A 22,500-nucleotide genomic window follows, 5' to 3' on the forward strand; every position below is an offset into this window, starting at 1 on the left:
TTGTACACGCTGCACGTCTCGTACCGGCTGTGATAGGTACCAGCGGCTGCAGAACTCGACACACCGCCCCCACCGCCCCCGCCGTACGCTCGCTGCCGTTGTTGTTGCTGTTGTCCCTCGATCGTGTTACCGGTACTGCAGGCTAGCGTTCGATTTGCTCCATCGATGCGCAACGTTAGTATGCGAATGTGTTCCGGCGAGCGAGCCGCTGAAGTGACGCACGTAAGCCGACTTGAGGAGGCCTGCGTTCGATTGATCCGACACTCGTAATCATCCAGATAGGCAACGGCCGACGTACCGACATTCAGATGACGACCGATGATCGCCAACTTGGTACCACCCGATTGGGGGCCCATCGTAGGACTGAGACCCTCGAGCCGCACATCGCGATACCGAAACTCGACGCTGGACATCGTATAGCCGGCCTCATTTCCAACCTTTACCGGTGCTGACATTTCCGTACCGACCGCACCCGTGCGACACTCGATGCGAACGGAAATTTCATAGCGTTCCAGCTCGCACGGTACCTCTCCGATGTGTATCCGACCACGGACATCCTCTTCCCGGATGCCCAGGTTACTGCCTTCGATCGTTACCAGCGTACCACCCTCGATCGGGCCACTCAGTGGTTTAATCAGATCGATCCTTGGTCTCGGACAACCGCTCTCTTCACCACCACTACTACCAGCCCCTGCTAGACCAAGGCTTCCTCGGCCACGGCCTTGTACCATTCCGCCGCTGCCAACATCGCTACACGTCTCGTTGAAGCTGCACTGCTGACCGCACCAGGTGCACTGGTACTTGGGATCGCGCGTCACACATAAACTACAATCGGCATGATCGCGATGCGAGCCCAGAATTTCACACTTGTACAGCACCACCGTGACCGTGTCGATGTAGTGGTTCCGGTTCCAGTTCACATCCACCGTTGCCTCGTACTCGTTGGTGGCCGCCTCGTAGGAATACTGGAATAGAGAAAGGAAGAGGACAACCGATGGTTAAGACTGATGTGCTGCAGCATCCAGAGGCACTGCCATACTTACCAGTGTCTTCTCGCAAACGATGTACTTGTTCGCTTCGACTCGGGCCGGCAGTACCATGTGAGCACCCTCGATGTTCACCGTACAGAGGAATCCCGTGTGGGCACTCTGTGGTCGTGGTAGATTCTCGATTTCCAACCGAATCTCTTTCGGTACCTTGTTCGGTAGTAGGATCGGACCGGATCGTTGCCGTAACCGTGGACACGCACCTTCGCTCTGCACAATGTTGGCCGAATTGCGACAGGAGCTCGTGTTGAACGCACACCGGTTATCGTAGATGCACCAGTGGCAACCCCAGTTGCTAACCAAACACTTTCGGCACGTGTCGTGGCGGGTACAATCGTAGAAAGCGAAGCTACGGGAGACAAAATCTTTGTTCGTCTCCGAGCTGCGCACACTGAGTGGTACCAGCACGTGATCCTGTCCTTCACCGATCGTAGGACGCTCGTTTACGGGAGGCGACGGACATAGGAGGCCCTCCTTCGTCACGTTTGCATCGATCGGTGTTGCGTTACCGAAAACGCACCGATACTGCGCGTTGTGCGGCAGTTCCGGTAACGTTTTGATCACCAACCGAACGACCGACATCTGTCCGATCGGTAACCGGTCCGGGGCGACCATCTCGAAATCGATACACTGCTGACCGGTACCGATCGAGAGCCAACGGGCGGCACTAGTATCTTTCTGGCAGGCCGTCCGTACGGTGCAGCGTTTCTCCAGTGAACACCAACCGCAGTACGGATCGCGCGACTCGAGACACGCGGAACAGTTACCGAACGTGCCGCAGTGTTCCACCTTCATTTTGATCACCTACAGAAGAGGAGGAGACGTTAAGAAGGGATTGCCAGCGATACCCAGGGCCAGATGGTTTACTTACATTTCGTTCCGATAACACGTAAAGATGATCGTTAGTTGGGGAAAACATGGTATCGGGCAGGATGGCCATACCGTCCCCATCGACCGGTAAACGCTCATACTCGCCCGCCTCACGCCCTGACAACAACACCTTCCGTATCCACCCATCGTTACTACCAACGAAAGCGAGCGTGTGCGGACCAATGTTAGTGACGGCGATCGACGTTAGGGCGACCCCTTCTCCGAACCCAAACTTTGCCGAAGCGATCACCGGCGTTACGCCACTGATCTTCAGCCCAACGTGACAAAAGCTAAAGATGTTGCCAAGCGAACCGGCCACCGGACACTTGCCATCGTTGATCGTACCCGAAATGTAACCCAGATTGCGATCCTTGATCGTACCGTTGAAGCATGCTGTTGTGAGAGAGGGAAACAGACAGCGTTGTTAGTGACAACCACAGAACACACTCAAAGAAAGCGTTTGGCCGATACGGTACAGTGTATGTTTTCGTTGAACACCTCCTCGATATCCTTCAGGCTGTACATGCAAATCGCGGACCGGTTCTGCGGTTCGTCCGTTATTTCCTTCGCCGGCGAGAATACGGCCACCAGCAGATAGTCGTCACGCTTGATGCCCATGTCAGCGCTCAGCTTCTGGCCGGCCTGGGCCAGTTTCGCATCCCGCAGAATGTTGTAATCCGTCCCGTTCGCCATACAGGTGATGGTTACCTATAACAACCAAAGGGAGCAGTTAAAGTAACCCGTGAGACCGAAAGGGGAATTTCTGGGCACCACAGCCCAGGGCTTCTTACCTCCGTGTAGCTATCGTAGTTGGGATCATTCACGCAGATCCTCGCTAACCGCGTCACGAAACCGGCCTCATCGGCCAGATGCGATTTCTTCTGGACCAGCACAAAGTACGCGTACTCGCTGCTATTGAAACCGTACACATAGTTCACCAGAAAGTGATCCCGGTACTTCACGTCGATGTTGATGTTGGACTGCTGGATCGAAAACTCGGCGTAGGTCAGATCGTCCAACCTCCGGGACGAGATGGCCGGTACATCGTGCCGATAGTCCCCAACGTTGGTGAACGTTGTACCGACGTACATGATATCTTCGCGCTTCCACGATTGATACCGGCTCGGTCCGATAAACGCGTACGTCGACGAGTGCTCATCGTTCGCGGCTAGTGCCACCTCGATCGGTTTGACCGATTCCGGGAACCGACCGCTCAGATAGTAAATCTCGCACGCACCCTGATGCACACTGCCACAGGCAATCAGCGTATCACCGTCCCGGTTGTACAGCAGCACCTTGTTGTGATTGTCCGTCTCCTGCACACCCTCGAGCGCTTCGTCCTGCGGGCAACCGGCCGCATGGCACTGGGCGGAATCCAGCTTAGGGCCCGTCACGGCCTCACGCAGTAGCGTTAGGTTTTCGTTCAGCTGCAGTATCCGGTTCGTGGCACCGGCATAGAACATACGTCTACTCGGATCGTACGTAAGGTGCGTGAAACGATGGGAGGATGATGCCGTCGAACCGTTCACCGACAGTCGGTATCGGGCAACGATGTCATCTAGGGGGCTGTGGCGGGTGTGATGGTGGAGTGCATCGGAAGCCGTCACGACCGTCGCGGCTGACGCCGTCGATTGCGATTGTTTTGCCTTCAGCACAGCATCCAGCGGCGGCAGCATACCGCTGACCAACCGGAGCAGTATGAGCCGTAGTAGCAGGTGCATGCTGCTGCTCATCGTGTTCATCGAGATCGAGGCAACGGTTGCTGCGACTGCTCCTGCCGATGCTGCCTACTACTGTTATGGTGCCCCGTGCTGCTGCTGCTGCTGTTGCCGCTGTCCGCTCGCAGGACAGCAGACCAACACACGGATTCACACGGGGGTGGGAGGATTGAGAGTGATACCGCACAGGGGGGATGCACAAACTGCACAAACTGCACACTAGACGCGTCGTCTCCACTCTGTCTCTTTTTCTCACTCGCTCACTCTCCCCCCTATCGCTCTCTCTCTCCCTCTCTTTCACTGTCTGAAGGACCCTCTGGTCTGGTCTGGTCTGGCGATGATGATTCGGTTACCACCGCGCCTCGTCCGTTCCAGAAGCCGCCTAATAAAAGCAACCACCACCACCTCCGTCGTTGTCGTTGTGGTCGCCGTGCAGCAGCAGAAGAAGAAGAAGGGGGCCAATTCTGTGAAAGGATAACGCGTCGCGCCGTACACAACACATACGCAAGCGCCGTACGCGAAAATCGAAGAACAGAGCAGAAGCAGCACATTAGAGTAGGCTAATGATGCGTGAGACGGGGACGGAACGAAGGGGAGGGGTGGGAAAGGGGCCGGGGAGTTAGAATGAAATGAAGGGAGACACGCACGCGAGTGTGCGCTGGTGGGGGTGGGTGGGCCGGGGGCGAGGGGACGCAACTTGAGGGGCGACAAATCGTGCTTTGTGCACGCGCTCTTGATGACGAAAAAGAAGAGAAAAAAAACAGTGAAGAAGGAAAATAAAAGGGAACACACGGGAACGGAGGAGGGATGTGCGGACCGGAACGAATGAGGAGCAAAAGAATGAGTCGCGATTGGGCTCCTTAAAGGTATTTAGTAAGGGGGAGGGGGGGAGAGAACTCCTTTCGCAGTAGCACTGCACGGACGGCAGGGAAGAAGCAGTCGCCACCGCACGTACCTCTCCTCTTCCTCTCGCTGCCGTTTCTCTTTCTAGCACGCGCGCGCCTTGGTTATTGGTTCTTGGCTTTTCCTTTATCTCGCTCGCAGGATAAATTTTGCCGTTCCTTCCGTAAATGCAGCTCCGGGACCACACGGAGAAGAAGAAGAAGAAGTGCCGCTGCTTGCGTTGCACTGCTGCCACCGTCGTCGTCGTCGCCGTGGCTGCAGCAATCCGCCGTCGCCGTATACCAGCGTCGTCGTTGTCGTCGAGTGGCCGCAGCTGGAGCACCAGCCGTTGCCGCCGCCGCCGTCGTGTTGTTGTGTTCTAGCGTTAATTATCCAACACCCACCGACACCGCTCGTCGCATCCATTACGACACGCACAGTTCCATACTCCACTCCGCTTCCCTTTCCCCCCCTTCTGGCACACCGACGAGGCACACGGGTTTTTGGATCACGGTTCTTGTTTCCTTCGAACCACACCACACGGTCACCGATTTTCCACCCGCGATTTTTCACCGCAATCGATCTGCAATCTGCGCAAATCACACAATGTCCTTCTCGTCCTGTTTGATTTGTTTCACGTTTTTGGCCAAAAGAATTTCCCACCCACTTACACCCCCATGGATCATGCTCCTTCCGAATCGAAGGGGGTGGCGAGGGGAGACAGTTCTCCCCGTCTCTTGACCTCTCTTCTCTTCGGCCACCGCGCGGTTCCTTCTTCTTAGTGGGCGACCGCCATCTTGCTGCTGCCCCTTTCTCTCGGCCTGCTCTGCACTGCTGCTGCTGCTGCCGTTCTTGATTCACTCGGGCTTCTTTCTTTTCACGCACGATGCACTGCTTCCCCCCTACAGCTTGTTCCACTTTTCGCACGCCTAGGGTTTGATTTTTCACTTGTTTTTTGGCCGCAGATGAATTTTTGCCCCAAAAATGCGACCAAACAAAAAACCCACGCACCCGCACCTTTTCTTGGTTCTTGTTGGTTCACGAAAAAAAAACTTGTTTATGACAAGATTAATGGGTGAGCGAGAGAGCGCACACTCTCGTTCGATCCTGTTCTCTCGCACGCCAGCTCTCCCTCTCTCGCTCGCTCTTCTTGCTTTCTCTGTCCCCCTCCCCACCGTGGCTGTCAGAATGGGGCAGGCTGTTCGTGTGGCAGGGTTGTGCACGCGGGGCACGCTGTTCGCTTGGGATGCTATTTATCGGGAGTTTTTGATTTTCAGCTCGCTCGCTCGTTAGTGGGACGGTAAATCGACATTTGATTACACTCTGATTGCATTAGGTTTATTTTTATCTCTTCCTGGTTGATCTACTTAACAATAAATGGTGTCGCAGTGTTGCATTACCGGCCGATGATGATATTCACACGGTTTGGTGGAAATAATTGATGGCTCTTGTTCGACGGTTCCACGTGGTCTTGTAGTCATGGTTCTCTATTCCAGATTAGAATTCACAGCTCTTCTTTGTCCTGCTTCTTCTTTTTGTTTGATTTCTTTTTCGCCTCCTTCTCCTCCTTCTTTTCCTCCAGTGTCTCATTGAGACACTGGGTGTTTTTGTTCTTCAGCACGTTATCCACGCACAGGTACTCGATCAGCGGTTTCTCGTCCTGCTTTTCAAAATACCACTTCTCTATTACGTCCTCGTACCCCTCGATCAGCGATTCGCACTGCGTCTTCATCTGCGTTATCTCGGCCGACGGTTTGTCCCACAGCTCGTACGGAATGCCCAGATCCACCTTTACGCCCTTGTCCACCAGACCGTGCAACGTTTGGAACGTTTGCGACATGCCCTTCGCGAACCGCGTACTATCCTTGCGCTCTTTGTGGATGTTGTACTCCAGGATCCGTTCGCAAACGTTCTCGAGCGTATCGATCAACCGGAGCTCACTGCGCCGGTACTCGGTACGCTTTTTGGGCTTCACATCATTCACCGAGTACCTGCAATCAGCAGAGGGGGGTAACTGTTATTCTGAGGGCAGTGGTGCACGTTTTCAGACTTACCCGGTTTCGATCACGTCGTGGGAACGGCCAGTTTCGGAAAGTCGGGCCTGCAGCTCCGTGGCCAGCACTTTACAAGCTTCACAGCGGTCCGCATACTTGACGCCTTCGTTCTCCTCGGGTCCAGCTTGAATCGGGTGAATCGTTATGCCCAACAGGACACAGAACAACAGGAGCGCTAGTCGCTGCATATCTGGTTCCACGGAACGCGGGGTGCTGCCTAAAACCACGTAAGCCGATGGCGGCCTTATCAGGAGATTCTACTCAAACGTTGAGATGCTGCTCGTTGAACGTACACGCTTGATATGACCTCCGGTGGGTTGTTGTTGATGTCTTGTCTGAAAGTGTCTTCACTAAACAGGTCCCTCCGTTTATGGCTTCGCGTTCGCTGCTACCGCGGGGGGTGGGGTGGGGTGCGCAGCGACTCGATTTATACCGCTTTTTAAAACACACTGTACATCATTTGTTTTGGGAACATGATTTGGGAACATTTGTAGAATCTCTGAAAAGAAGAACAAAACACCCGAGGGACAGATCTTCCGTTTTTCCGACATTTCTACATCGCGTTCGTAGAATCACCCTGTGCTTCGGGAGAGTTCGCTCGAAGTTGGCTCTCTCGAACAACCTGGCTGTTGGGGGAATAAACGAGAACACACATTAAAAAGCCGCCGATTCGATCGGAATTGGATAAAAATCTTAATTCACTTAATAAATCGGAAAATCCAGTATCTTTCAACCAACTTCGAAGGGACAGGACTACGAAGAAAGGTTGTATACCAGCAAATGTAAACAAAAGGACGCACACAGCTGTACGAAACGGACAAGTGCAAGTGTATGAGTGCATCGTGTACAGAAACCTGTTTGTTTGGGGTTCGGGAGACTTTGTTTTGTCTGCCAACAAGGAACAAAAGGGAACATAATTGCAAAACTAGCCTTTTGATGCTCTTTTACGGATATTAGTTAACAGCTGTTAACAGTTGTCCCCAGCTAATTGGCCGACAATCTAACCTGGTGCCAACTCTTTCCCTCTATTGCGCATCAGGAATCCGGGATGACCACGGGTTGACGCGAGAAGAATACACAGAAAAATACAATCTATTCCACCCAACACCCCATCCCTAAGCAGCGCAACGGTCTGTGTCAACCCCCCACCCCAAACGCGCGAGAGGGGTGGCTGGTAAAGAGAGTTTGTACTCGCGCGGCCACGACCAGTTTCCGAGAATCCGGCGGCGCGCGTGTTTGTCTCGCTTGCCAGAGAAGAGTGTTCGCGATATTTGATTTAACGACGATAGTGCGCAGCAACAGCTCACAATTTTAGTGACCAGCGCGACCAGCCTCCCCCAGAAGGCTGCCAATAGAAGTGAAGTGTGCATCCCTTCGGGTGCTTTGTGTGAAATCCGTTCCGTTGTTCGCTGTGTTGTGTGAAACAAAGTGGCACGCATCGTGCTAATAAACAAATCCCGTATCGGCCGTGCTGTGCTAAAAGAGAAAGTCCAGAACGGGTTTTCGACCGTGCGTGCGTGCGTGCGTCCGTGTGTACTTACCCCTTTAGCCCACCCCCCTGGGGTTGCTATACGAGCGACGGAATCGCTTTAGTGTTTGACATTGAACGCGTAGGTTACTGCGTTTTTCGAGATTTTTATTTTTGGATTGCCCTACAAACCAGCCAGCCACCGTTCCCGAGACGACCAGGACCCAAGGGCCAGATGGTTTAGTGAAGAAAGGGGGAAGAAAAACCTCCCCAAGAAAACTATCTTCGCTCGATGCAGCCACCCCCACCCCGACGACTTGTGTGTTTATTTGCGTTTGCGTCCTTTGAGTGAGCGGCGGCGGCGGCGTTGTGAATGGGGTTGGTCAGGGCTTTACACTAATTCAAAGTGAAGAGAGCAGCAGCTCAGAAGTAACCGTCGTGTGCCCTTGCAGCTAAATTAAACGTTTCCAAATCGCCGATCACTCGCTGGCGCAACGGCACCGTAGTTTCTTGTGTTGGAGCCACCGTTTCGTATGGAAAATCAAAAATCGCCGAAAGGAGTTTATTAAAAATTATACCGCAGAGAGCGAAGCAAAAAAAAACGGAAAACCAGGTAAGTGGGAGCTGGGATATAAAAATTCTACTTAGTCTACTATGATGTCGCCCAAGGATTCGCATGCTGCTCCATCGATCTATGCTTTGTTGGACGAAGAGTGAATGTCACCGAGAAGAAGCAAAAGAAGAACCTAGAAGGTTATACCTTCGCCATGTGCTTCGTCCTCCAACACGGCACCCCCCAACTTCAACGCACCACTCCGCATTCGGAGCGTGATTTCAAATTTTTCGTCGGTTCGAAGACTGGGGGGTTGCATGATTGCCGTTCGCGAGACGTACGTTTCTTTGTTACGTGATTCACCTTCGCGACCGCTGAACATGAGCGCTGCGTTGCTCTAGGAAGTGGAAGGGGGGAGACCACGGTTGCGAGGCGAAGTTTCATCACGCTGGTGCTCGGGCTGCTGCCGCTGGTGGTACGCGAAAGACGCGAAAGGGTAGATTGCAGAAAAGGGAAGGGAAGGGAAAGGATACACGATCCGCAGAGTGCTCCTGGGTGGGTTTAGCGCAACTACCGTTTTGGTCCGTCGGCGTCCGATGCGCGCGGTCACAAAACTCGCGTTTTAATAGTCTTTGTAGTGGACAAGCCACTCCAGAGGTGGTCCTGCCGGAAAAGGCAAAAGCCAGAATCTTTTTCTTCGGCTCAATTTATTACACTGCCGATTGGCAGTAACTTCGATCCGTGGCCCAAGAAAGCGCGGGACCCATTTCTTAATTCTTCGTGCCATTTGCTGTGGGGACCTTCAACCCTTGCTGCAGTGGGCCTGGTATATTATTAACACGCTAGAATGCGCTCGCTCCACGGGCACTCCCCCCCCCCCCCATTCCACAACACAATCAGCTGTTTCAGCCCCTTCTCCGGAGCCGCATGATGCTGCATGTACATGAGGGGGGGTGGGGGGTTAGCACGATTCGCGTGCCAACTCTTTACCGCACGCGCCTTCACCACGATGACGCACACTCGCTCGCACACCAATCGGTCACTAGTATTCGTAGTAGTGGTAGGTAGTAGACCAACCACCCCCGAGGGTATGTAAACAAAAAGCATCGCGTGCATGCGTGCGAGCGAGAGCGGTGACGAAGTAGGCCTCCCTTTTCAAAGACGATACGATTGTTTCGCGTTTTCGCTTTTGTGCGCTTTGAGTGCGCGCTCTGCTCTCGATTTTTCCGTTTTTCTTTCAACCGTTTTCCCCCCTGCCGCTTCGTCGTCATTCGATTGGCCTACTCTCGCTCGGATTGTATAATAATGGCTTTAAATATAGTAAATAACCCGCGACCAGCGATCTCGCGGTACCACCACGATAGCCGGTCTAGCGAGAGCGGGTACTAGATGCGTTTTCAGTGGATAAGAAGCCACTAGTTAGTGCCATTGGTACTAGGGCACGTCCGGGGCGACTCGAATTCTAGCTCGAAACCCACGCGGGGATACAGTTGTTGAAGAAAAAAAGGTGAAATCGATGCTTTCGAGATGGAAAGTGTAGGTGCTTTATGTACGCGTGTAGAGAGAACATAAACCAGCGCCTACTACAGAAAGTGACTCAACGTCTCCAGTGCTTCGTTGTGTACCGCGTGATAAGACGCAATCTCCTATCAATGTGTTACCTTGCTATCTAACATCCCCACTGACCACTGTTTTCTTTCTTCTTGCAGCAAAATCCAAAGTAAGACAGCAACTGCAACCACGACGAATGATTTTTGTCACTAAGGACAGCAAACCAGGGAACACCAGAACGCAGACTGAGTGTGGAAGGTGAAGGAGAAGGCACACTACTGTTCTTAAATCACGAGCCAACCAGGGCCACCCCAAAATGCCAACACTGTTGGAAGCACTGGAAGAAAAGTACGGCCTGGAGCCGGACGACAAAGAGGACCACGCCGACGAAGAGGTGCTCGTGTCCATCTTTGTTCCCAAGCTGCCACCGAGACAAAGGTTAGTCGGGAAAAAAGGGCCTTGAAGTGGATGGTTCTGCATTAGAATGGTTGCGAGATGCGTGTGTGAAAACGGTGTTGCATAAGGAATATGATTCTGCTCTTATCATCTGACATGATTAAAGTCTGTTAGCAGCTTCAAACTTGAATGTTTTAAAATGAAATCGATTTTAAATAGTTTTAGCAAAAGCAATATTGTATAGTATACTTTACGCTAGCATTTTACTGAGAGATAAATTCTAATTAGTGGTTCAAAGAACTAGATAATCTGGAGAATCTTTCGCCTTCAAAAGAAGAAGGGTTCCGTGGTAACAATCGTTTGCATTGGCGAAGCGTACTTTGCGATCCAAACGATCGCGCACGATCCAGCGAGATAATTATCTTGCGGCGTAGTGTGTGAACCGACCGAACCCACAGCTGAGAGTTCCTCGAACGCCTCCATTCGTATTCGCTTTTTATCTCGTTTCATTTTTGCTCCTAACGTTTGCGAATACTGTGTGGGAGGCGTTTGGTGTCGTCGTCTCCTTACGGAACAGAGCACGGTCTTTATTAGAAACCGCGAACACGGACACACGGGGTCATACTTATTCGAAGCGCCATTCATTTCTTCCTTTTTTCTCTTTCTATCGCCCTCCCTCCCACAGCACACCCCAGCTACTTATACTGAACGATTGCAACATCGATCGTGCCGGTGAGCCGGAGGATTTGAAGAAAAAATGCCGTATCGTAAAGGAGCTCGATCTGGCCCAGAATAAACTGAACAATTGGAACGAGGTAGGCGACGGCGGTCATTTAAAAGCTAAGAGATGTGTTAACCCTTTCGTCGCTCTGTCTCTTTGCCCCTCGCCTCAGGTATTCGTCATTCTGTCGCACATGCCCCGGGTTGAGTTTGTAAATCTCAGCCTGAACCATCTTACCGGACCGATCGAGACGCCGGCCGTCACGAAGCTGGATCATCTGCGGAACCTGGTGCTGAACAATACCAAGCTGGAATGGTGCAGCGTGGAGACACTGCTCCGGTTGCTGCCCGCTCTCGAAGAGCTACACCTTAGCCTGAACGAGTATACGCACGTGCTGATCGATACGGCCGGAAGTGCGGACATCGGTGTCAGTTCGACTACAGGCGGTACCGCCGCCAACGCAACGGCACCGGAAACTAGTCAAAAGCAGGAGGAGAATGAAGAAGAATCAATGGGCAACGATGATACGGCAGAACCGGTACCGGCATCTTCATCCGGATCCGATCATCGCAGCCGAACGAGCTCAGCGTCATCGTCGTCGTCAACCGAAGTGCCACCGTATCGTACCAATCCGCATGCCGGTGTCCGGAAGGTACACCTCACTGGCAATTACATTGCGGAGTGGAGCGAAATTTGTCGCATCGGACGGGTGTTTCCGCAGCTCGAAACCCTCGTACTGGCCGATTGTCCATTGAGGTAAGTGGACAAATTGCGAGTGAAACGGTTTGGCGCAAGCGAGGCGCACATCGTGACCGGACACAATTCACCAATTGATAGCGCTTATCTGGGACGCTTTTTCAATATTTTTACGCGTGCTACTCTACTGATAACGTTCTGGCGGGTTGGCTGGTTAGCGTTGAAGCGGATGTGTTTTGCTTTATGGTTGAGTAGCACACACGCCGTGTGCCTGCCATCTGTGTTTGGTTTAATAGGTGCCGCGTGATGGTCATTCCAGTGCGTTCTTGCTACAGAACACTGGTTCCTATCCGGGGGACCATTAGTTTGAACATTTGTTTGTTGTCGTTTATAAATACACGAAAGCACACAGTAAAACTCGTGGCTGGTGTTGCGTAAAGTTAACACTCTAATTTTACATTCAACAATACATGGGGCAACGTGACTCGTGCGATTGCCACAAAGTGGCGTTACCTTCGACACCGCCATCATCATCATCCACCGATCGACAATGTTCAAAATCGTTTTTTTTTTTTTGAGGGAGCTTTAGCGCAACGCTCTGCCCAGTAGATACGGCTCCTCCTATGGGGTGGCGCACCGCCCGGCAATACATAAATGAATCATCCGTGTTGGGTTGAGAGACACAACGAAAAAAAAAGAGCAGTAACAAAAGGAGGTCAATGTGTGAGGTTTTTTGGTGGCTTCTCCCCGGCCGGCCTCTCTGTTATATGATGGATAAACGAAATCGGTAGCAAGCAGTTCAGGCAGTTATTGCTATCACCTGGATTTCGGTTGCTTGGATCTGGTCCACCTTTTTCCGTCGCTTTTTACTTTCGATTTTGACATTGAACACGCGCGGTGTGTTGGGCAGACGGTCGTTTGGATCAAAGCAACACCCGGTGTGCACAAAATGGGCGATGAAGACGTTGGAAACGGAATCAGCGGAGTGTGATGTCTGGATGATTCGTTGGATTGGATTAGAGTGGCGTAGATTACAGATGAGGACTGATTTCGGGTGCTTTTATTATTGATTCAAGAATATTAAGAAAGCACCTTGTATGATAGATGATAATAGCAGCTGGCCATGACCTATATGACCTTCTTTAATATGCTACTAGGAATCATGTAACATTGTTCGATCTTGCTAATACTAATTTATGCATAAATATTATATGTATCTTCGAATATGTTCAGCCCTTGCCGGCCTAGTTAGGAAGGAGTAATCGTCTTTTAGAAGACGAAATGTCCTGTCTGAGTGACTTTGATGGCAGTCAGAAGTGAGGAATTTATTTAGAACTCTTCGTTATCTTGCAAACTAGTTGATCCTCCTATGTGATAACTTAATTTAATCTTTTCTCTTTATCCCATCAGGTCTCTCAAGCCAACCGATGCCGAGGGCAACAATGAAAATGCCGAAGAAAGTCATAAATACTTTCCGTAAGTCATCATATACAATGATTTTGTAACTTTAAATAACGACTAATGAAATAATTCACTGTCGTTCTGTAGGAACTTGAAGCTGCTAAACTTGAGCAATGCCAAGATTGACTCATGGGAAGATATCGATCGGCTATCCAGCTTCCCGGCACTAAACAATGTGCGACTCCAGGTAAAAGAACATCTGACCAGCTGCAATCCATTCCCATCATCCCCTTAATCACGTGCACGTGCGTTTATGGTTTGTTTGATCCCTGCAGTACTGGCCACTGTGGTCGCGCACGGATTCGATGACCGAGCATGAACGGCGCCAGCTGCTGATAGCGCGGCTTCCAAACATCAGTATTCTGAACGGTGGCGATACGATTGGTGCGGTCGAACGGGAGGATGCAGAACGGTCCTTCATTCGCCACTATCTGGACAAACCGGAAACGGAGCGTCCCCCGCGGTATTACGAACTGGTCGGTGTGCACGGCAAGTTGGATCCGCTCGTTAACATCGATTTGCGGCCGGAGCGCAAGGTGAAGGTGCGATTCACATTCGAGGACAAGACGGTTGAACGAACGGTCGACGTGAACAGGTAAATGGATCGAGGGGTGAAGGGAACTCGCCACGCATAATATCCCGTTTGTTCCTCGTCTCCCTTATAGGACGGTAAGCGATCTGAAGTCACGGTTGGAGCGGCTGTTCGAGGTACCGGCCTCTCGGATGCGGCTGTACTACGTCGATCAGGACCTGCGCGATCTGGGCGTGGAGGAGATGAAGTACCCGACCAAGGTGCTCTACAGCTACAACATCCGCTCCGGCGATGAGATCATCATCGAGCGGAAGGTGAAAAGTTGATAAGCGGTCCCCACAGTCCACTGGTGATACAACCAAGTGATTAAGAAGAAGCCCAGCTATAGCATAACAACCTGACCGTGTCCTTTTTTTGATAAACTAGATATTGTGATATGAAGAGCGTGTCACACACTTTGTATACTTAAGTATATGCCACTCTCCATCGCAAATGCAGCAGCTACACTCCCCACCGGATCACACATCCATTCAGTTGTTCCCCTCTCTGTACTGGGAGTGAAATGCTCTTCCTGTGGCGCAGCATGTTTGCCCCCGGTTGCGAAAGTCCCATTTTTGCTTTGTTTCGTAACTTGTTTAAGATATCCCCTCCCAGCAGTAGTAGCGATGTGCGCGCAGAAGAACTGGAATCAAACTATGGCAGCCTAATAAACTAACGAGTTACTCATAATCAACGGTAATCGGAGCGGAGAGTGCGTGATTGTATTGTACTTGTTTTGTGATACTAACCTAACCTGCATAATGGACGTTTGCCTTCGAAGGATTTCAAAATGGTGCTGCGATGCATGAATTTGTATCGCTTTCGGTTGTTGCTGGATTGCTTACGATCTTATTGTTGCTTACTGGTCCGTATGCCGTTGCCAGATGGAAGAGGCGTCGTGCGTGCTTCCATCTTCAACCATCTTCGGATGGTGAGGTACACTTTCTATGTTTAAATAGGTTAGAAAAACAATAAACAATAACAGACTCGATACAATCTAGTTACCATCTCGTATCGGATCATTTGCTCGCAGCTTCATAGGTTGCTCAGTGCCATCATCAGTGGACTGGGTCGTCGTCTGTCTGCCTCATGAGATGTCCTGCGTACCGACAAAAGATCGTTGAATTGTTGTGCCGGCTTCTCGCTGGTTCTTTCTCGAATAAAAGTCTGTAAAGGGTGCTTTTAAGCTTCTTTCTCTGAACATAAAACTGAAGATAAAAGTGCAGGATCTAATTCGTTATAAAAATATACAAATATTTTTCACTTTATTCATTCACCACTCTGCCATTCTAGTAAACTAGGGAGGGAAACACAATTGCTGCTACTGTTGCTACCTGTTCTAACTGCTGAACTGTGGAACGCACTACCCTTCTCTTGAATACATAATGTATGTAATCATAAAATCCACGCTCAGACTGCCTGGCTGCCGCCCTGACAGTGACGACAAACGTAAAGCCAGCCACGTGCCTGGATGGCTTAAAACCACACATGGATCTGTCTCTCCATTGTATAGGCCCCCTCGGATACGGTGCTGCGTAAGCACCCGAAACCAACAAATTCGCACTTTAACAACAACAGAGAAAACCTAAAAGAAAACAGACGTGTATAACATCGGAAAGCTGCGAACTGGCGCAGCCCCCTCCTCCTTTCCTTCACCATTTTGGTATCGTTGGGTCAGCCGTGTTGTTGGCTGACGATTTTTTTTGTGGCTCAGAAGCCAATCTTTTTGAAAACATAATTAAGCCTTCGCTTAATGGTCAACCCTTTGGTTCGGCGGAGCCAGTTGAGAAGCGCGAACAGCGCAATCCCGGCCAGCAGCAGGAAGCTCTTTGATGTGATCCAATCGAATGCCGTCGAATCGTGGCGTTTGGTCGACCCGGTAGCCGTGGAGCTGTGTTGTTGCGATGGACCTGCCGTAACACTGCCGGCTCGCGGTACTGGACCGTCTCCTCTCGTTAATCCATCGGCTCCCGGGGCCGCTAACCGAAGCTGCTCGTTCATTTGTTGCTGCTGTCGATGATCACCTACGCTCAGCGGAACCGTCTTGATACCGAGCACGGGTGTTGGACCGTTGGCACCGACCGGACCGGCACCGACGACCGCACCACCACCGATCGAGGGCGGTGCGTTGGGAGGTATTTTGTCCGTCTTCTTATTCCGCCACCCGGGTAGGTCCGGTTCATCGTTTGCGCTCAGTACGGACGATGCTACAGAAGAGAGGCAAAAAGGGGTAGGTAAGCGATAGGGAACGGAGTGAGACCGTGCGAGCCCATATTACCTTTCTGACTCACTACTTCCAACTTACGGAAAAAGTTAATATCATCCAGTTCGTTGCCGAACAGCGGAATCGGTGGAGGGACTTTGTTTGATTGTTGCAATTGACGTTGCTGGATGAGCTGTTGCTGTTGCTGCTGTAGCTGTTGTTGCCGTTGCTGTTGCAGTTGCTGTTCTTGCTCGAGCGTCAGCAACCGATCGTTCAGTCCGGTTAGGCTGGACATGTTTAGCGTTACCGGTTGCTCCCATTCTAGGCGGTCACATTTTGGTAGGGGCCTTTTCGCGTGTACCGACGAGTGCGTGACCAGCACTTTCGAGTAGAGATGCAGATTGTTGTGTTGCATCCGTTGGGGTGGTTTTTGATTTTCTGTCAAAAGATAGATCAGCAGACCAATCGATAAGATAGATTAATCATAGCAGAGGAAGCAGCAACTTACCTTCCAGCTGCTCCGTACGCCGGCTGCTGTTCAGCTCCCGCAGCAGGCTCGTCACGTGCCCGGTCATCGTGTACTCGAGCAGCGAATCGAGCAACCAAAAGCACGGTTTCTCCAGGTGCGTCGAATCGAGACAGTTCGAATCACCGTACACGGCTATACGGCCACCGGTCGGACCGACATCATTCCGGTTTCCATCGTCGATCTTACGCGGTCGCGATACAGCCGGCCCGGTGTAGTTATTCTGCTGTACCTTCGACCGTTCTCGCAATACCAACGAGCCCAGCTCCTCATCCACCGGTTCTTCCTGTATCTCGACCGCATCTACCGGTACTGAGGGTGGTCCAACCTGTTGCTGCTGCTGCTGGTGCTGTTGCCCCGGTGGCACGGGATCCTGTTCCCGGAATTCACCACCCTCGTTCGGGACATCATCCTCCTCGTCCGCCGGTAACGATCGAACGTTAAGCAAAATCCGCTTATTAATGATCGAATCGCGATCGATCGATGCCATTCCAGCATCACCATCACCATCCTCTATCCCGTTGCCCTCTTCCTGCACACGCACACCGGGCTCCGGGTTTGGTGTGGCCGATTGTATCCGACTACCGCCAGTTCCGTACACCTTCCGGTCGGTTTGTAGCATACCGAGGATGGCCGTCTTGGAGCGAACCTTCGGGCGACTTTCATCTGGCATCGCGATACCCAGCCCTTCGTCCAGCAAATCACGCTCGACCACGATCGTACCTGCTCCGGCCGGGAAGCGTACAATGTTAGCACCGGACGCGTAGTACATCCGATGATCGCGCATATCAAAGTACCCATCGGCAACACGATCACCGAGTGCAATGCCAAAGCCCGCCAGTAGCTCATTCAGTGCCGGGACGTTGGCACCGCCCGTATCTGGCATCCACCATTGGCGTGTGTTTTCATCGTAAAATTTGATCTTCCGCATGACGGTCGTGTTGTACCAGTCGGCGAACACGATCACGCTCAGCTCGTGCTCCAGCACATCCCGGTGTAGCTTCACGATTTCCTCCTCAAAGTACTCCTCTTCCGGATCGACGATCAACAGCGTACCGTAGTGGGACGCATTGAAGCAGGTATACGGTGCACCGAGCACCTCGACGTAATACCCTGCGTTCCGGAGGTGCGTATACATGTCCTTGAAGTTTGTGTGTACATGATCCGCCCGCCAGTCCAGGGGGTCCGATTTGATCTTCAGATTATCCCGCGGCAGATAACCGGGTGGATACCGCAGGCTGTGATACTGATCCCACAGGATGCGCTTCCGGCGTGGTGGTTGTGGTATAATTCGCACCTTGATCGCGAAACTAACCGTCCCGTTCCGTGGTTCACTCTCATCCGGTCCCTGTGCTGGGCTTTGCACGGTTAGCGTTATGTGACCTTGGGCGATCCCTTCGAAAGCACGACCCGCTTCATTCACACCAATGTGCAGCGCCATCCAGCCCGACCAGGGCCACAGCTGCTCGGAGTAGCTGATGGATACGTTCAGCAGATGGCCATGCTCGTTGCTATACGGATGCCAGGTTGGCCGACCGAGTACCTTTCCGCTCACGCCCATCCCATTGAGAATCGTTACGTTAGCGATCACCGGGATGGCACTGTAGTACAGGCTTTGGGTCGTGTACGGCCACTGGTAGTCCTCGGTAAAATCGAGATACGCCGGCGATAGGGTCACCTTCGGTTTGTACGTTGATAGTAGCTTCATGCTGCGCAGAATGTTAAGCTTCCCGTGGCCCTGCTCGAACATATTGTTGTCCTGTAACCGCTGGGCGCCCTCGATCAACGCTTGCTTCATCGAAGCCGGATTGAGATCGTCGAGTCGTTCGAGTACACCGCTCGCTATCAGTGTCACCGCACCGGCCACCATAGGCGACGCGACAGACGTACCGGAAAGGGACTTACAGCCTCCGTTCAGATTGCTACCCTTCACCTGACTCCCGTACGTGACGATGTCGGGCTTAAGGCGTCCATAGCCACCGGGCAACTCCCAGGTTGTCATACCACGGGAACTGAACTTTGCAATGTTATCCGCATAATCCATACCACCGACACCGATCACGTCCATCTGGTCACCCGGATTGTTCAGCGTACCGTACAGGGGGCCATCGTTGCCGATCGCCGACACCATAATCACCCGGTTCGCCGACAGCTCCAGCACCTTATCGACGAACGGTTGATCGAGAAAATCGGGCCCACCGATGCTGAGGTTCAGCACGTTGATCTTCCGCAGGATGGCATAGTTGAACGCATCGAGAAACCAGGACGTGTACGATACTTGATTGTTGGTGAAGACGCGAAAGATGTGCAGCTCGGCATCGGGCGCAAAACCGAGGCATTCCTTGGCGGACGCAATTATCCCGGCCACGAACGTCCCATGGCTAACGCCATCATCGAGCGTTTTCTCGTTCGTCCAGTTCGTGCGCTCTTTGATGCGCTTGAAATGGGGATGGGACTTGGAAAGGCCGGTGTCAAAAACGGCCACCTTGACACCCTTTCCGGTGATGCCCATGTTCCACAGGACGTCCGCCTTGAGCAGTGAAGTGATTTGCCGTGGAATGGCACGCAGTAGGCGACGATTTGCATGACGGTTCGGGGGTCGATCGGCAGCAGAAACAGCAGCTGCAGCCTCCTCCTGTTGTTGTTGCTGTTGCTGCTGCTGCTGGCTAAACTCTTCCGTTGCTAGGCGCCGACGTTGCACGAATTGAATGAAATCATTCGTTTCGGGATCGTCGAGATCGATCGCCGGTTCTTCTTCATCTTCCTCATCGTCATCGTCATCATCATCCTCGTCTAGTTGTCGATCGTACTCCTCTTCCTGCTCGTTGCGGGATGTTCGTTGTTGCCGGTCGGAGCGTAGCGGTACGTACTTGAGCTCCCGCTGTACCATACGCTGCGGTGAGATGCTTTTGATGGAAGGATGCGAACGTAGTAACGCTAGCCCATCGTGCTCGTCACCCCCGGGCGGTTCTTCCAACGCGAGCACATCGAAATCACTGGCAAAATCCTGTGCCGGATTGCTTCTGGGCAAGATGCGCCATTTTTGAACCTACGGCGACAAAGAGGAGAACCATAAATGAACAAAAGGCGGCGGGTGGAATGGTTTTGCACGTTACCTTCGAGCCGTTCAGGGCGGTTTGAATGAAGCTGTGGCGCTCCCGTTGCCTGTAGTAGCCATTGAACTGGACGATGTACTCGTTCTGGACGATTTTGCTGGAAAACTCAATCACTACGCGGTGCGTCTGAGGTGAGGGGACGCTACCGTTACCGCTACCACTCCCGCTCGGCTCGGTACGGTTTACACTATCACAGCAGGGTTTGCTTGCCATCGAACCGTTCCACGGTCCATCGCTACTCCTCTCGCTGCCAGCAGGCGTTGTGTGGCCGATGGCAGGAGTAACAGGAGACACCAAACTATCGTTACTATAACTTAACGTATCACTACTAACGCTATTACTAATGTTGCTATGGGCAACATAGTCGCCGGTTGCTGCTCCTGGTGGTGCCGTGCCATTGCTAGCTGGCACGAAATGTGTACCGACACTCGGAGATGGTGACTGCAGTAGCACCACCAGCACCACAATCACCAGCGACGACCACCGGACTACATCGATGAATGGTGCTGCTGGTGCTGTTCTTGTGGCCACTGGCCGGAAGATTCTCATCTTCCTAGGCCGACCGGGGGGGCACCGTTTTGTTGCACAATTTATCTTTCCTCCAAGTCCAGGTATCTCTGTCTCATTCATAAGGCCTGCCAACAAATGGCAAAACTGTCGCACGGTACTTTGCTAGTCGTCGGATGCTTCCACTTCACCATGATAACACACCTGATTATGCACGGTCACCTATTTCTATAGATAACGCAGCGCAAAGAAATAACGATATATTCGTCGTTTTCGTCGTCGTCGTTGTCGTTGTTGTTGTCGGCAGCTTCAAAGGGTTGTGTTCCTTGATCCGGTCGAGCCCCCAACTTTCACCAATCCTCTCGCCAACGGCGGAAGTTGTTTCCCGAGGCGCGATGCTGCTGTTTACTGCGCTATTTTTGGTCACCTTGCGGCATCCTCTGCGTCCGCGGTAGAAAGGGTTGTTCCCGGGGAACGGCACAGCTTCTTATCAACAAAGAGGGAACGGGTGCCCGATTGTCGATTCTATCGTCGTTTCACTGCAATACACTCCGTGGCGCTCCGCCGTAGGCGATGGGCCCGTTCAACGAGCGCGATACGACAACACTCTTTTGCCACACACGCTAATTGATTTTACACATTTTTCGTTTTACATTAAGTCCCTTTCCGCCCCCGCGGACCGTCGAGAGTTCCGCATTTTTACGATTTTCGAGGAAAACAAATTCTTCTTCGAGGGGTTGACATTTGTGGCCATCCATCAACCCTTGTGGTGCTGCAGGACAGCGAACCTGGTGGTCTTGTGGTCTCGATGCCAGGCAATTTTAAAACACTTTACCACTGAAATAAAGAACAGGTGTTTTATGTTAAAGAAACACTTTAATTGATTAAATTTTTAGTTGCGAGTTTTTGTTTATCTTTTGGCGAAGCCTTACAACGTCCATCGAAGACGAGCTGCCACCTTGACGGGCGCGAATCATCTTAGGAACCGTCAAACGAGGTTGTTTTCAAAGCCCCCCTCAAAACACGTGCAGCACAGCAAACTCGAGTGAGCCGGCATCCGAACCTCCAACTTACTAAAAGGTACTACGAAACCTGCGAATCTCCTTAAAAATGGGTAAGATAAAGCAAGAGAAAGCGGATGCTGACGAGACGATGGACGTGTCGGTGAAGGAGGAGGACAACTACGAGGAGAAGCTACGGAACGCGAGCGTGATCGCCCACCCGATGGCCTCGAAGAAGCTGACCAAGAAGATCCACAAACTCATCGAGAAAGGTAGAACGGAAAGCGATCCCCCTGCGTGTCGTGTGTACTAATCTCCATTCTGCTTCGTTTTTAGCATCGAAACAGAAAAAGTTCCTCCGCAACGGCCTGAAGGACGTTCAGGTGCACCTTCGTAAAGGTGAAACGGGGTAATAACAAAGTAGGTTGTGATCGGAGCACGCATGAAACTCATCTGGCCTCTCCTCTCTCTCTCTCTCTCCTCCCAGACTGGTCATCTTTGCCGGGGATGTGACACCGATCGAAATCATGTGCCACCTGCCGGCCGTCTGCGAGGAAAAGAACATTCCGTACTGCTACACCCCCAGCCGGAAGGACCTGGGAAAGGCGATGGGTGTCAAGCGCGGCACGGTTGCCATGATGATCCGTGAGCATCCCGAGTACCAGGACCTGTACGATAAGCTCAAATCGGAACTATCCACACTGCCGGTACCATCGTAAAACGGGCCTTTCGGAAATGTATTAAGATTATAAGCCTTAACCTGAAGTCTTAGCAAGACCGGCGGATGATCTCCCCGGTGATGTGTTTCGAAGCAAAAGTCGAAATGTGCATGAGGGGGCATGATATGAATTCAATTTAATGAATTTAACCCAGCTTTTATCGAGACAGTCAAAATGGATTGTATTTTCTTTTAATTAAGTAACGCTACGGCGCCTGCTAGCGACGTTACGGCGGGATTTAACGGAATACATTCAAATATGTCCATCGAAATACCAATAAACAGTGTATGTTAGCAGCGCAAAACAAGTTCTGAGTTTGTCCGATGTCCGGTTAATGCGTGTCTGCGCGCGTGTAAATGGCCAAATCCTACTCAATAAATAACACCGGGGGCATGATTATTAGGCGAACAATCTACGAACATACGATTACGATACGAAACC

General features: G+C 51.8%; 5 protein-coding genes across 9 annotated transcripts in view; 2 read left to right on the forward strand and 3 right to left on the reverse strand.

Moving 5' to 3' along the window:
• The window catches only part of LOC126575642 (plexin-B), a 10,781-nt gene extending 5,247 nt beyond the window's left edge, over nucleotides 1-5,534 (reverse strand). Inside the window, exons 1-6 of the mRNA XM_050236444.1 lie at nucleotides 4,590-5,534; nucleotides 2,708-4,098; nucleotides 2,393-2,624; nucleotides 1,918-2,309; nucleotides 1,044-1,850; nucleotides 1-965 (exon numbers count right to left, since the gene is read on the reverse strand). The exon at nucleotides 1-965 is cut by the window's left edge and continues 869 nt beyond it. Coding sequence (XP_050092401.1) covers nucleotides 1-965; nucleotides 1,044-1,850; nucleotides 1,918-2,309; nucleotides 2,393-2,624; nucleotides 2,708-3,658 — 3,347 coding nt within the window. The 5' untranslated portion in view covers nucleotides 3,659-4,098; nucleotides 4,590-5,534. The remainder of the gene's footprint in view (nucleotides 966-1,043; nucleotides 1,851-1,917; nucleotides 2,310-2,392; nucleotides 2,625-2,707; nucleotides 4,099-4,589) is intronic.
• Nucleotides 5,535-5,838: 304 nt separating this feature from the next.
• On the reverse strand, nucleotides 5,839-6,975 carry LOC126574198 (protein canopy homolog 3). Its single transcript, XM_050234247.1, has 2 exons — nucleotides 6,571-6,975; nucleotides 5,839-6,507 (listed from the first exon to the last, which is right to left on the reverse strand). The coding sequence occupies exons 1-2, from the start codon at nucleotides 6,756-6,758 to the stop codon at nucleotides 6,021-6,023; spliced, it is 675 nt and encodes a 224-aa protein (XP_050090204.1). The 5' UTR covers nucleotides 6,759-6,975; the 3' UTR covers nucleotides 5,839-6,020.
• A 414-nt stretch (nucleotides 6,976-7,389) lies between these two features.
• Nucleotides 7,390-14,692, forward strand: LOC126574196 (tubulin-specific chaperone cofactor E-like protein). Of its 4 annotated transcripts, XM_050234244.1 has the most exons (9): nucleotides 7,390-8,357; nucleotides 8,491-8,651; nucleotides 10,301-10,580; nucleotides 11,224-11,353; nucleotides 11,432-12,015; nucleotides 13,366-13,431; nucleotides 13,504-13,603; nucleotides 13,692-14,011; nucleotides 14,082-14,692. In XM_050234244.1, exons 3-9 carry the CDS (start codon nucleotides 10,459-10,461, stop codon nucleotides 14,272-14,274), a joined length of 1,515 nt encoding a protein of 504 aa, XP_050090201.1. In that variant the 5' UTR covers nucleotides 7,390-8,357; nucleotides 8,491-8,651; nucleotides 10,301-10,458; the 3' UTR covers nucleotides 14,275-14,692. The 4 variants fall into 4 exon arrangements, with proteins under 4 accessions (XP_050090201.1, XP_050090200.1, XP_050090203.1 ...); XM_050234243.1 differs by having other exon boundaries at nucleotides 7,390-8,651; XM_050234246.1 differs by lacking the exons at nucleotides 7,390-8,357; nucleotides 8,491-8,651 and adding an exon at nucleotides 10,077-10,098.
• A 527-nt stretch (nucleotides 14,693-15,219) lies between these two features.
• Nucleotides 15,220-21,076, reverse strand: LOC126575996 (membrane-bound transcription factor site-1 protease). Of its 2 annotated transcripts, none has more exons than XM_050237045.1 (4): nucleotides 19,833-21,076; nucleotides 16,699-19,765; nucleotides 16,293-16,628; nucleotides 15,220-16,194 (listed from the first exon to the last, which is right to left on the reverse strand). In XM_050237045.1, the coding sequence occupies exons 1-4, from the start codon at nucleotides 20,460-20,462 to the stop codon at nucleotides 15,698-15,700; spliced, it is 4,530 nt and encodes a 1,509-aa protein (XP_050093002.1). In that variant the 5' UTR covers nucleotides 20,463-21,076; the 3' UTR covers nucleotides 15,220-15,697. The 2 variants fall into 2 exon arrangements, with proteins under 2 accessions (XP_050093002.1, XP_050093001.1); XM_050237044.1 differs by having other exon boundaries at nucleotides 16,266-16,628.
• Nucleotides 21,077-21,343: 267 nt separating this feature from the next.
• On the forward strand, nucleotides 21,344-22,368 carry LOC126577106 (H/ACA ribonucleoprotein complex subunit 2-like protein). The gene is made up of 3 exons (XM_050238517.1): nucleotides 21,344-21,612; nucleotides 21,677-21,749; nucleotides 21,828-22,368. Exons 1-3 carry the CDS (start codon nucleotides 21,450-21,452, stop codon nucleotides 22,057-22,059), a joined length of 468 nt encoding a protein of 155 aa, XP_050094474.1. The 5' UTR covers nucleotides 21,344-21,449; the 3' UTR covers nucleotides 22,060-22,368.
• The last annotated feature ends 132 nt before the right edge of the window (nucleotides 22,369-22,500 follow it).

Source organism: Anopheles aquasalis, chromosome 3 (genome assembly GCF_943734665.1).
Source record: "Anopheles aquasalis chromosome 3, idAnoAquaMG_Q_19, whole genome shotgun sequence".
Classification (NCBI taxonomy): domain Eukaryota; kingdom Metazoa; phylum Arthropoda; class Insecta; order Diptera; family Culicidae; genus Anopheles; species Anopheles aquasalis.